The following is a 14,228-nucleotide window of genomic DNA, read 5'->3' on the forward strand; positions in this document are numbered from 1 at the left end:
TGACAAATTGCCACTAGGTCAGTGTAGGCATTAAGACTGATTTTTTTTTTTTTAATCTCAAATAAAAGAAAATTAAATTTCAGAATTTCATCTCTCTTCAGCATGTAATTTCTCAAGCTAATCTTAATTTTAAAAGATTTCAGTAGAATCATTACCATTTGTTCAGAAGTTTAGAATAATAGGATTAGAATAATAAATTGATAACTCTTGCATGCCCACTTACAGTTAACTATGGTTATTAATACATCAGAAGTTTAACACCGACTTTGATATCCAACAACATGTTTTATTAATATAATTGATACAGTTGATGTAAGAGAACATAGGTGCAAAATGACACTTTAGTCACTTCTTTACAGCTGTGACTGTGTGGAGTGGGAGTGGAAAACTGCTCATAGGCTCTGGGGCTCAGCCAGACCTGAGGTGCACACTAGTCAGTTGACTTTGTGAATTTTGTTTTTCATTTGCAGAGAGGAGGTACGGATATATACAACTCACTGTTTGTGTTTTCTTCCTTTAAATACCTTTATAGTAAAGGTTTCAGTAGTGATACGATGAAGTCTTAGAGGCCCCTTAAGTCTTCCCATACGATAAAGTGACCATCTTTGAGTGTTAAGAGTTGTGCTCATCACAGTCAGCCTACGGAGCCACCTCAACAGCAACGTATGTGAGAGTAGTTTCGGCCAAGGATGGACTGTTAGGAGTGAGAGTGTCTTCCTCCACAATGGCAGGCTAATTATCTGTGCCCTCCTTGGGCTGAGAGTCTGCATGGTTTCTTAGTGCACATTGCACCTACCAGTGTCTTTCACTGTGCTTTTGAAGCCCATTCTGTATGCTTCCTGTGTTAGTTTGGGAATACTATCCTTTGCTGTGCAGAATTATGCTACTTTCATGGTTTTTCTTTTAATCCCCTGGAAAATGGGTACCTTGGTGCTGTTTCTGCCATGCACCAAAGCCATGGATTTCCTGGATGTGCCTTATTTTTATGTACCCCCTTTTCTGAGAGAAGGCCTTAAGCTGCTTGGTGCCTTTCCAGTCTAGTTAGAGCTCATGCTTTGTGTTTCAGAGTCATAGACCACAGTAACCACTACATCATTCAAGTAGGTTCTAAGAAAGATTTTTTCCTAGATGGGAAGTGGATAGCTGGGTGGAGAAGCAAAGCCGTGGTCATATTTACCTGTCGTTCAGGGAGGGGGGGGCGCCACTTTAGAATTAGAATTTGGATGAAGGAAGGAGTAGGATCAGCTCAGATGAGCAGTAGGCAAGACCAGCTCACTCTGACAGATCGGTAGGCGTTTCCAGAAGTGGGAAGCGTTGAAGGGTTTGAGAGATTATATATTGCATTTCGTGCATGTCTGTGATTTCTAGAAGTGCATGGCCTTCTGTGACAGTTTCGGACTTTATCCCTCAGGGACTTTGCTAATCATCGTGCCGCACTGTACTTGTTGCTCTGTCCTCTGGCTCAGGGACTTCATAATCCTTGTGTTAGCGGTCCTGAGAGCATGCCTGTGAGGTGACGGGTGTGGGGACCTGCTCCAGTTTCCATAGTAGGTCAGCCCATGAGGTGAGCACTTAGATGCAGAGTTTGCAGCGAGTGGGCTTTTTACCTTACCTCTCCACTCCTTCCTCCCGTGATGGCGAAAGTTCTGTGAGTGGGCAGATACTGTTCTGCCTGTAGGCATGGCTTTTCTCTCCCTGGATTAGGATGGAAGGAGGTATCAGAGGCTGATGTTCCCAACATGAATTGCTTTAAACATGTTTTGCATGTTTTTGTTTTCTGTTTTTTTCTCTCCCGATGGGAGGAGGTGAGTGGGGAATGTTCTCTGGGCCAGCCCTGTTTCGGGGGCAGGGGATTCCGTTTTAAGCACTTACTGCTGCTTGTGTTGGAGTTAGGGGCCAGAAAGAAGAGTAAACAAACACTTTGGGGTGTGGTTTAGGAGAGGGTAGAATATAGGAAGGAGTATATTTCTATGTTTTCTGTGTCATAAGACACAGAATCGCAAGTAGCTAAATTTAGCTCAGGTTCCTGTTGAAAGCATCATTTTTGCGGGCGGGCGGGCGGGCAGTGGGGGCAGAACGGAAAACCTTTTTGTGTATCCTGCTCCATGAAGCCAATAGGGAAGCAGGAGGAGGTGAGGTTGCCATGGAGATGGTAGCTGTGTGCAAGGGGAGAGCAGCAGGGTTTAGAATTCCAGGAAGGAAGAGAGAGTGATGTCATCAGATTCCATGGACCAGCCCAGGAACCCCTGCGAGGTTGGTGGGGCGTTGGGTGTGTGTGGGGTGGGGGTGGAGTGGGAGTTTGAAGAGGGGAACAGTGGCCTCAGTAAGGTGTGAGGAGTCCAGTTCAAGCGGAGAGGTTGGTTGTGTGGAATTATGCTGATCTGCATTAATGCCTGATTTTGAGGAAAAATTTGGTAAATCATTTCCGAATTAGCAGACTGTTTTCTTTGTTGAAAAAGGACATATTTCTTCCACAAAGGAGCTCATCAGATATAAAGATGTTGTATCTTTCTATAGCCAAGTCCCTATAGTATTTGTGAATGCCTTTATCCCTTGTCTGTGAAGGTCTTTTAGATATGTCGTTAGTTACCATTGCTCAATTCCTTTTATGGTGTTACATGCAAGTAAATGATTCATTAATACCTGATTATGGCGTTTATTTTTCTATGGATGAAGGTAAATAAATTCTGAATTAAAAATTATGAATCAAAGCATGCTTTCAACAGAGGAAAACTGCTTCAAGACAGTTGTGAACACTTGCATGTTTATAGTGATAGTCAAGGACAAATGCATTTGTCTACCTGTGATTAAAAAGGTGATTTTTAAAAGAAAAAAAATATAACTGAATCTGTGCATCTGAATGAGGTCTGTCCTTCAAACAGTCACCTGGGCTCTAGCAATAGGAGCATTGCGCAAGACATAAAGAACTCTGGTTTGAGTCAGCTTCAGAGACCACGAGGAGGAAAACATTTTCCATATCTAACTCTGGATTTTCCACCCCCCTCCCCCCATGTAGTCAGAATTGGCTCTTCATGATCTCATTGTGTTAAAATCGAACCCGTGTTTAAAATGAGCTTTTATCTCTGTTAAAGCTATTTCAAGTACGTGTCGGTTCTGAAGGCATTTTTGTTTTCTGAACAAGAGCGGCTGTATGCTGTAGTCCAGCGGTGATGTTCTGAATGATGGTAGCGTGTGAGAATAAGAGCATTAGCTTTCTCTGGGTGGCATCTCTGAGGTGACCCACTTGGGTTTATTTGTTCAAATGTGCCACTGGCCATTGCAGGGTTTGGTAGTGCGTGAGAGCCTGGAGACGCTGGAAACGGATGGGCTCAAGTCTGAACCTGGGCTCTCTCCTGCTCTAGCTGACCTTGGACGAGTGGCTATTTCTTGCTGCACTATTTTCCTCATATATAAATAAGCTGTGATGTAAGAGCCAGCCTCAAAGGGCAGCCAGAGGATTAAGCAAGCCAATGTGGAAAGCATTTCCACACTTTATGTGTTTTCAGTGCTTCCTGACTAATCATTAATAATAATGCATATTCCTTAAGCTGCTATGATAGGACACTCTTAGACTTGAACCACAGGGGATGCTAAGTCAGGAAAGTTTTGAGTTCAAGGACAGTTTGGGCTACATTCAGAGGTCTCATCATAAAGCAAAATGGGTCAGTGAGATGGATCAGTGGGTAAGGCTATCAAGCCTGATGGATCTGAGTTTGATGCCTGTAGCCTACACAGAGGAAGCAGCAGACTGACCTCCATAGGCATGCTGTGGCATGCCTTACCTCTCTCCCAAACAAACGAACAAACAAATGTTGCTTGAAAATCATTAAAACCAAATAAGAACTGAGAAGATAGCTTGGTAGATAAAGCGTTTGCTGTGCAAGTGAGTACTGGAATTTGGATCCTCAGCACCATGTAAAAGCAGCTGTGGCTGCCTGTGTTCCCAGCCTAGGATCCCTACTGCAAGCTGGCTGGCTTCACTAGCCACAGTTTGTGAACTCCGGGTTCAGCTAGAGACCCTGCTCCAAGCAGAGATTGAGGAAGATGTCATCAGCTTCCGTCTCCCACATGCACTAGTCAGCTTGTATCTACTACATATATGTGTTCACACATGGGAAACTCATACATATGCACCAAACAAAAATGTATTTTTTGAAGAACTTTAAGGGTAGTATAACCTGGCAGTCCCAGTTTGGTATTAGAATCAATCTGAGACCTTTTCTACATAACAGGGGTCCCATTAGCAAGGATCCCAAACTCAGTAGCTTTTAAATGCTTGCCCAATCATCATGTTATATTGAGAGCCACTGAGAGTAACTTATTTAGGACCAGGTACCTAAGCTTTATCATGCATCACCTAGGAGATAGAATAGATGTAGGTGTCAGACCAGACCTGATTTCCAGAGCCTTACCTGTCTTTACAGTAAAGTGTTAAGAGGTATCATTGGGAATAACTGGGCAATAACTTAGAGGTTTTCTCCACTTCCAGAAGAGACTCCATTTGTTAAGCCAGTATCCAGAACATTCTGTTCTTGCCTGGCTGTAGAAAACAAGGCTTTTACATCCATGTTTAACATGTGATAGACATTTACAGTTGTGGCTGTGGGTCAACCATAAATAGCTGTTTGTTGGCTCAGTTAGCCTTTCTGAGTTCACTGTTCTCATTTGATTGTAGACATGATACCTAATTATGACCTAACATACAGGAATGGTATAGCACTTTATGCTGTATGTAAAAGTTACAGCCTTTCTCTCTCTTCTTCAGCCTTTTATTGGCAGATGTGTGTAGGAGTCCTGTTTTTCCGAGGGCCCCTTTATGAATCTCAATATCATCTCATCTCTTTAGGTTCATTACCACTTAACCTGTCTCTCAGCTATCTCAAGTATTTTAATTGTACACACAGAAAATTGTACAAATAGATTTTTTTCCTGCAAAATACCTTCCATCAAATGTTTATTCTTCCTAAGAAGGGCTGTAGGAGGAGGAGCTGCAGGAGCTGAATAGTTGAATGGATACAGGGTTCAAGTGTTTGAAGAGGAGAGCTGATGAGACAGCTCTATGAATTCCTGATAAGTGAACACAAGTTTAAGAAAAAGAAGTTTGTTTTTAGATCTTAAAGGATTGTCAGAGAAGGTAACATGATCACGAAGATGTTTATGTATTGCATACTGGATCTGCTGACCCCTGCAATTTCCCCAAATTGGGGAAACTTGACTGTAATTTGTGAAAGAGGAAATTGTGTGTGTACACCCCTACCCCACTTGCCCAAATCAAATTCTTAGGTGGCTTTATTTGAGGTTTCCTTGATTGGTCCCAAGCAAGAATTAGTGTTCTGGGCTGGAAAGATGGCTCAGCAGTTAAGAGTACTCACTACTCTTAGAAGGGACTGGGTTTAATTCTCAGCATCTGTTTGGTGGTGTACAATTTCCCATCCTTAATTCCAGTTCTAGGGGATCCAGCTGCTGCTGCTTCTTTTAGCTTCTATGGGCACCAGGCATGCCTATATAGTACATTTACATATATTCAAGCAAAGCACTCATATACAAAGTAAGATTTAGCATGGCAATTATCAGCTGGTCCTTGAGTCATCAGCAATGAGTACTGCCTTCTTCCTGAACTGGGGGTCAACACAATGAGGGGAAGTTCAGGGAATCCCTCTAGGGACCCCAGGAGGGAGAGCAGGGAGTTGGCATTGGAAGTGAGTAACACAAACGTGGGAAATAAGTACTCAGTCATGCAGATCTGAGGGGCCTGAGGAAGGGAGGTGGGATTGTGAGCACAATGCTCAAGGTACCAATGGCTAGGCTTTTCTAAGTAGGTTGACCTGCAGGAACTTCTGCATTATGCTGAATCTTAACACCTATGTACACTACATGAATAATTACATACTTGTTACAGATCAGAAAACAGATGCCTAGAAGGGTTGCTGTAACTCACCATGCAAGTAAGCAATAGAGCTGGTTTGACATGTTGAATACCAGTGTGAGTCAAGAGACATCGTAAAAAGCTAAATTAAAACAGTTAGTATGGACCAAAAACACTACTGTTTTGTGTATATTGACTTTTGGGTATGATATTCAGCATGTTAGCCTATCTCTAAGAGGCTTTATGAATATTACAGAATGATCATTTTGGATGTTTCATTTGCACTCAGAAACTAATTAAGAGCTATCTTTGTTTCTTCCAGACAGGGTTTCTCAGTGTAACCAGCACTGTCTGTCCTGGACTTGCTTTATAGACTAGGTTGAACTCACAGAGATCCAACTGCCTCTGCCTCCTGAGGATTGCTGGGATTCAAAGACATGTGCCCCAGGCCTGGTTTGAGGTATCTTTTTTTAAGTGCCAAAGTTTGTGAAGCCTTGGGCTCAGTGAAATACCAGTCTGAATTGATTATCACAGCACACACTAATTTGTTTATAGTTATCAGTTGGCATATTTAGTCATAATAAGTATTGTAATTATGTCTGCTGTTCCATTCAAATCCAGATACAGATGATTATCAATTATTGCTTAGAATAAATTTTGTCTTCTTACAGAGTTTGAAGTTTCAGATAAAGGAACCTCAAATCTGTAGTTAGAAAACTTGGTTACAGGCCACTTTGTTATTGACTGACTGTGAGCTCTTGGGCATGTCATTTAACCTCAGCTAGTCTGAACTTGGATTTCCATTATCAGCCAAGGGAGCATCATTGTTCATCAGTGTCTGCAGGGATTGGTTTCAGGATGCGCTTATGATACTCAGATCTGCTCACATATCCGATATAAAATGTCTTTTAATGTCACACATGCACATATAACTGTATACGTTAAATAATCTCTGTTAATTTTACAAGTCCTTGCAAATATTATGCTGTGTTGTCTAGGGAGTATTAATAAGAAAAATGTATGTGTGTGTTTGGTACAGACAGTTCTCCCTACTGCTTCCTGAGTGTTTTCTGTCTGTGGTCAGATGAATCCACAGATGCTAAAGTTATGGATATGGGGGCTGGGGGAATAGCTTAGTGTTACCTGTCCACCAGGACTGTTTCCAGTAAGACACTGCACAGCAGCAAGCCCCATCTCTTCTCAGCCCTGTAATCACAGGAAAGGTGTCTTACAACCCACTTTGGCTTCCCTGTGTGTGAGTTTGGTGCAAGTAGGGAGGGTGCATACCAGAAATCTCAACCTGTACTCAGAACTGTCTGCCTTTGTATGTGTGGAAATGCTTTATACAGCTGAAGGAAGCATTGTTTCTCATTATCACTGTTCTTTAGCAGGGCTGCCCCATTAAGGAGCAGGGCCCATGCAGATCCTTTTATATATAGTACCTTGATTCTTTTTTTTTTTTTTTTTAAAGTCCTCAAGTAGTTTATTGTCTTCAAGACTACAGTGTGGATTCCTCTCCAAGAGAAGGGTCTTTCAAAGGCAGGGGACTGTCATCTAGGTGCAGGCTGCTCACTTGTCATTTTCGTACATGGTGGGATTCTTCCTTTTGGACTGCTCATACTCTTGGCTGCCCCATGTATATATCAGATAGACCGCTACAGAGGGCGGTGCCACGCGCAGGGTGAGCTCTCGAGTGCGGCGCAGCACGCTGGGGATGCCTTTGCTGAAATAGTTCGGGAAGGCGTGCTGCTCAAAGGGCAACAAGCTGTAGGAGATCACGTGCCGTATCCGCGTCAGGTTCCCAAACTCGAGACCCATGGTGGCAGCGGCCCTCCACAGCGTGGAGCCCAGCTTGTACCTTGATTCTTGAAACAAGCAGAAGGTGATTTCATTTAAGAAGTGAAAAATTTGAGGCTAAGCAGAGACTCTCTTCATGATCACAGGTAGTTGTGATGCAGCAACTCTTCTCTCCTGTAACTCTCTTGCACGAGTTATGACATCAAACTAAGGTATGGTCCTTTTAGGCCACAGACAAACCAGTAGTAAAGGAATATAATTACTGTTAAATTAGATTCTGTGTGAGTGTGTACATATTCATGTGAGTGTGCAAACATGTATTCCAGTTGTGTCCATGTTCCTGTGTGTGTGTGCAAGCATGTAGGCTGAGGTTAGAGGTTGCCGGTAGATGCTGTCTTTGATCACTTTTCCTCTTGTTTTGTAAGGTAAGATCTTGTTGAACCTAACCTCCTTGATTTGGCTAGCTGGCAGTGAGCTTACAGATGTGTGCAGCTCGCAGCCTTTCTGTGGGTGGTAGAGGTCAGAATTCAGGTCCTCATGCTTTGCATGAGGCACTTTACCAACCAAGCCATGTCCTTAGTCCCCAAGGAATTATATTCTTCACTGCCATGTACTTAAATAACTGAGAACAGCTAACAGTTAATTCTAAGCCCTTATTGTTCATCTATTTAGTCTTTGTAGATTAATCTTGTGGTAAATTAATATGTAGAAAGCACTTGTGGTGCATACTTATTTGAGTGTTTATTGCAGTGAAAGGGCTTTTATGATTATTTAAGTTATCAGCTGAACTAGCTTCTTTTTCATGGGATGGCATTTTTAGTTGAAAGAAAAAGCCACAGACCATGATTACTAAGAAAGACTTGGGGGTATTTGGCAGAGATTTTTAATAAATAAATATTTATTTATTTACTATATATATAAGCACACTGTAGTTGTCTTCAGACACATCAGAAGAGGGCATTAGATTTCATTACAGATGGTTGTGAGCCACCATATGGTTGCTGGGAATTGAACTCAGGACCTCTGGAAGAGCAATCAAGAGATATTAACCACTGAGCCATCTCTCTAGTCCTTGGCAGAGATTTTATTAAAGGTGAGTGAAGTTTGTCTGTCATTTGAGGGTAAACAGTGGCAAGTTTTGCTGCCAATGATAAATTTTGAGTTTTCAAGGAAACATTAGAAATTTGGAAAGCTTACCCAGAGGTGTGCTTTATTAATTTCTTTGACACTCCTTAACTGATCACGTTGACTAGTAGGATTAATTTATGCTTTCCTAGTCCTCTTTTAGCCACATTCACCTGTTTTTGTCTGGCCTTTGTTTCATTTTATTGCATGGCTTATATTAATTGTTTACATGCCCTCTCCCTTAGTCATCAAAGTTCTTCGAGACAAGAATCCCAATGGAAGCTTTGTCTTTGTCTTCCTTTTGTTTTTGTTTGTTGAGATAGTTTTGTGTAGCTTAGGCTAACCTTGAACTTGTGATTCTTCTGCGTCCACATCCTGAGGGCTGAGATTACAGGTATGCATCACCATATACAACTTGTGTTTGCATTCTTGGTACAGGACTACACACATTAAAAAAAAAAAAGTCTTATAGGAAATACTTGTTCAAGAGGCCACTAAACTGGTTAGGTCCAGCTTAGAATACTGGGTACTTAATCATAAGAAGAGGGTTGTTAATGCTGAAGTGATAGGGTGCTGTAGTTGTGGGTGGTCTAAAAAAGCCACAAAAGGCTGTTTGGATGGATCTGTGCTGGACCAGCTAGGAGACTGTTACTGTAGGGGTTCAGAAACAAGGTAGCCCGGTCCAAAGTGGAGGAGAGTGTTTTTACTTTATATCACAAGTCACTTAATTTAAGGAATATTTTGAAAAACAGGAACATCCCAGTACTTGTAGAATCCCATATATATTGTGTACTTAAGATAGGCAAAATGCCATATAAGGGCTTTAAGTCTGTTACATAGTACAGTCCTGTGTTCATCCATCTGCTACATGCTACAGTCTCGTGTTTAACCCATTTGTTACATGCTACAGTCCTGTGTTTACCCATCTGCTACATGCTAAAGTCCTGTGTTTACCCCAAGCTTTAGCAACATCAGGCTTCTTTAGTTCTATCATATATGGGATGCATTGCTTTCAAAACCATTTTTGTTGAGCAAATATTCACATATGATTAGTTTTATTTTAATTTATTTTTTAAAGACATTGTTCATTTGTTGATTGTTTTAAGTATGTGGGTATTTTGCCTGTGTAAGACTGTGCACCATATCCAGGCAATGCCTGTGGAGATCAGAAGTTCTTGGATTCCTTGTAGCTAGAGTAACAGACAGTTGGGAGCTACTGTGTGGGTGCTGGGAATCAAAGCTACATTCTCTGAATGAGCAACCATTGCTCCTAACTGATGAGCCATCTCTCTAAGCCCCAAGATTAACTTCTTAAAGTGAAAAATTTGGTGGCATATAGTACATTGTCAGGGCTTCCATATTTTGCTGGCATTTTTCATGACCCCAGCAGAGATCTGACCCTTTATTTCCCATTAGCAGCCACCAGCCATCTTCTGATTCTAGGATTTTGACTGTTCTCCACACTTAATGTCCTTGTGTGTTTGGCTTCCTCCAGTGGTGCAGTGTTCTGATAAGTTGCTACATGGAACACACAGGTCAGCTTTGCAAACATCTTTCAATGGCCAAACAGCAATCCTTTGTTTATGTAAGTTGCTTTTTATGTGCATCTGCTGTTGTGTGGGTTACAGCTGACAGTGGAGCTGGGGAGCACTGCATCTACACTCGAGTACCTGGTCTATGTTTGATTTATGTGCCTGGGAGTGAAATGGCTGGCCATATGGCAGCTCTTCATTTCACTTCCCAAGGAACTGGCAAGTTGTCTTCCATAACAGCCGGCCCTTTTCATCCCCATCAGAAATGCTCAAGGGTTTATCAGTTTATAATGGAGAACACACTAGGACGGGGAAGGTAGAAAACAGTGTGTGTGTGTGTTCTTTTGAGTTTATTAGAGCTCTGTATTTCAGATTTTTGTCTGATGGTCTCATTAAATATTTACCACCACTTCAGCACTAAGAATGAAATTTAGCTCAGGGAGATATATCTAATCCACTTAAGTGGTACACAGACTAAGAAGTGAAGGAAGGAGAATTTAAATAGCCTGTGAAGCTTCTTGAGGGCAAAGGACCTATTTCTCTGTCTACTCAGAGTAGAACAAAGTGAGTATCACGCCAGGGGCCTGTTCTGGGGCTTCCCAAGATATCTCCAGCCCTACAGCCCTGAGCACAGTAATGCTGTAGCTCTGTAAGACACTGAATGACACTGAAGGAGAGGACACAAGAAGCCCCATGCTGTCTGCAAAAGCCAGGCTCTCTTTTTCAGTAGAGTTGCTTAGGACAGGATTTGTCACAGTGAGTTGTGACAGTGCTATCTGCCAAGGAAGCCCAGATGGATGGGGGTGTGGAGTGTTCACATACCGGGTACTCTGTCCCCAAGACTCTCAGTAGGAAAGCAAACATCAACCAATAGGAGCCACTATGACTGGTCCTGAGAAAGAACCCTGCTCAGATCTAAGTTCCTAGACTCCAAGCTCATTCAAAGGGTAGTAGCAGGACTTGCTATGTCCTTCTATGCATAGACGTGTTTCTAGTCTCTGTGAAGAAACATAAATAACAGTAGATAACCAGCAAATATTGGAGCATTAAATGGACCCAGATTTGTAATACTGTAAGGAAACTACATGGTTTCTATGAGTCTGTTTCCTTACTACAGAATGACACATCACAGAATTTTAGTGAGGTAATATGTTAAGACATTAAGTACGTTTATTCTGTACTAGTACGTAGCTTTTAATATTTCACCTAATTTTATTTGTATCAGTCTGGGCCTGTTCAGGAGAGAGAAAGAGAGAAATTTGATAAATGCAATGCAGGATTGGCCTTATGTTAATCCAGATAAAATCTAAACAGTGGGACACATGGAAGTAGATGTAATATGTTAATATGATTGATGTGTGATAAAACATAATTGGTGTAACTTTTAAAATTAAATTTATTCACTTTACAACCAGATATCAGCCCTTCCTCTCCTCCCAGTATACCCTCATGCAAGTCCTCCCCATTCCCCTTAGAAGGGGAAGCCCGGCTCTGGGTGTCAACCCCCAGCCCTACTCCCCTATTCCATCCTCCATCCCTGCACATCAAGTTGTTTCGGGATTAGACACATCCTCTTCTACTGAGGCCAAGCAAGGTAGTGTAACTTTTATAATAGCATCTACTCATTAAGTAGGACACTAAAGAGCTGGCTCCTTCAGTGGCTCACATATTTTTCATCCCTCCAGGCTAGATCTGGACTTTGTTAGAGAGGCATGGCTATAATTCTAGATGGCAGAGAATGAAGAAGTCTCAGACCAAATTGTCAGAAGTTCACTCTCCAGGATGCTGGAGAATTCAAGGAAGTGTACTCACCAGTGGTCTTCGGCTGTGTCTCAACGTGCAAAGGGCTCCTGAGGAAGCTTGCAGCGGTTTGCTGTGTAGGAGCTGGATGAAAGGGAAACGGCTTTTCCTGTAAAAGAGGCTAGGGCTTGGAAGCAAGGAATTTTCCTCCTAAGGTGTCTCTGCTGTGCCCTCTACTGACAGAGTTTCACATCATGCATGCTAGCAAGCAGAAATAAAGGGCCCAGAAGAAAAGGCAGTTTGGAGATAGAAATCTGTGCAGATATGTAGAATGAGATGTAATTTCATATTCTTAGAACTGAAGATGGTAATAGATGGAGATTCAAGGGACCTTTAAAAAATGCAAAGAAGTTGGATCCTTACACGGTGTACAAAACTCTGCTCAGGGTGGAGCCAAGACCTAGATAGAAGGAGGTGAAATCTTAGAATGATCAGAGAAAGTCTAGGGTGAATTTTTATGTTCCCAGGTTTAGCTGTAGATTATTGGGCATTTCACTAAAAGCACAGAATACAGAAGAAAAAAAAAACAATATGAAAACCTTATGAAAATTAAAATCTCATGCCTGACAGGTCAATACTTGGGAAGCTGAAGCAGAATTGTTCAGAGTTTAGGTCAGCCAGGGCTACATAGCAAGGTCCCATTTCAAAAAGCAAAACTAAAAATCCAGACTTAAACACTTTTATACATCAAACGACACTGATAATGGAATGAAAGGCAACTCAGTAATAGAAAAAAAAATTGCAAGTCATGTATCTGCTAAGTGATTGATTACTAAAACACAAGGGCAGCAACTGAACCTAATAACAAAATAATTTTTCACAGCTCAATTGAGCAAAATATTTTAATAGACTGTCAAGATAGTTCTATAAACATATACTAATGACTGGTAAGGACAGAAAAGATGCTCAGTTCACTGATCATAAGAAAAAGAAGATTAAAGCTATCATTAGAAACTACTTCATACTCATCCACAGGATGGCTGTTATTAAAGAAAGGGACAAGATAAGCAGGTATTTGTGAGGATGGGGAAGAAATTGAAATCCTGTGTATTATTGCTGATAGGGATGTAAGATGATGGTCCAGTTACCATGGAAAGTAGTTGGTGGCAACTTAAAAAATTAGTCACCAGTAACCTAGTTCTCCTGGATGTAAACCTAGATGGGCTGGAGACAGGTGGCAAGCAGGCGCTGTCCGTGTAGATGCTTAGCAGCTTTTCGTCAGTGGCCAAGCAGAAGCATCGACGTGTACAATGTTGTCCATATACAGAGCAGTGCTTCTTAAAGCTTTGACACCTGCTATAGTGGGGATAAGCTTCAAGGATATTGTGACAGTGAAGCCAGCCACAGGAAGACAGATACCAAGATTCTGTTCCTAAAGTATCTGAGTAGTCAGATGTGTGATGACCCAGTGTGGAGTGGTATTTGTCAAGCCATATAGAACAGAGACTTAGTGTTTAAAGTACTCAGTTTCAATCGGGGAACCTAGAAGCTAGAGATAGGTGGCTTTAAAAATTTGTATATAGCAAGCCACAACTTTTTAAAAAGAAAAAAAAAACACTGCTTAATATTATATATGTAGACTATCCTTTACCCAAAGATGTTCAGAATTTAAGATTATTACCTTTTTTGTATTTTGGAATATTTTCATGTTTGTAATGAGATTTGGGGAATGAATAAGCATGAAGTTCATGTTTTATGCACCCTTACATATATAATAATCTGAAGGTGATTTTTATGTTGTATTTTCAATGATTTTGTGCATAAAATAAGGTTTCATGGTTTGGCATTATTTGCTTGAGGCATCACAGTGATGTCATATGTTTAGACCGGGAGTTCTGTTTATACCATGACCATGACCCTTAAAAGTGGAAGGGATAAACTAAGGGAGATTCTTACTTCTCTTTACCTTAAAATAGTATTGTTTTCTTAAACAAATATTACTTAAATAATATAAGCAAGGATAAAATTAAGTTAATTAAAAAACCCAGGGGATGGGTGGCAGGAGTATGCCCGCTTCCTGTATGAAGCATAATCATTATAAAAGGTAAAGTTGCTTTGCTTACCTTAGAAATAACCTCCTTCATGTCTTCCTCAGATGTCTAGCTAAT

General features: G+C 41.3%; 2 protein-coding genes across 18 annotated transcripts in view; one reads left to right on the forward strand and one right to left on the reverse strand.

The window, feature by feature from the left end:
- The window catches only part of RBFOX2 (RNA binding fox-1 homolog 2), a 229,559-nt gene that overhangs the window by 60,663 nt on the left and 154,668 nt on the right, over positions 1-14,228 (forward strand). The gene's annotated exons all lie outside the window — the stretch shown is intronic.
- On the reverse strand, positions 7,436-7,684 carry LOC308438050 (cytochrome b-c1 complex subunit 8-like; the record flags this gene model as incomplete). Its single annotated transcript, XM_080939361.1, has 1 exon — positions 7,436-7,684. One exon carries the CDS (start codon positions 7,682-7,684, stop codon positions 7,436-7,438), a length of 249 nt encoding a protein of 82 aa, XP_080795487.1.

The sequence above is a fragment of the Micromys minutus genome (genome assembly GCF_963924665.1).
Source record: "Micromys minutus genome assembly, chromosome: 27".
NCBI classification, from domain to species: Eukaryota; Metazoa; Chordata; class Mammalia; order Rodentia; family Muridae; genus Micromys; species Micromys minutus.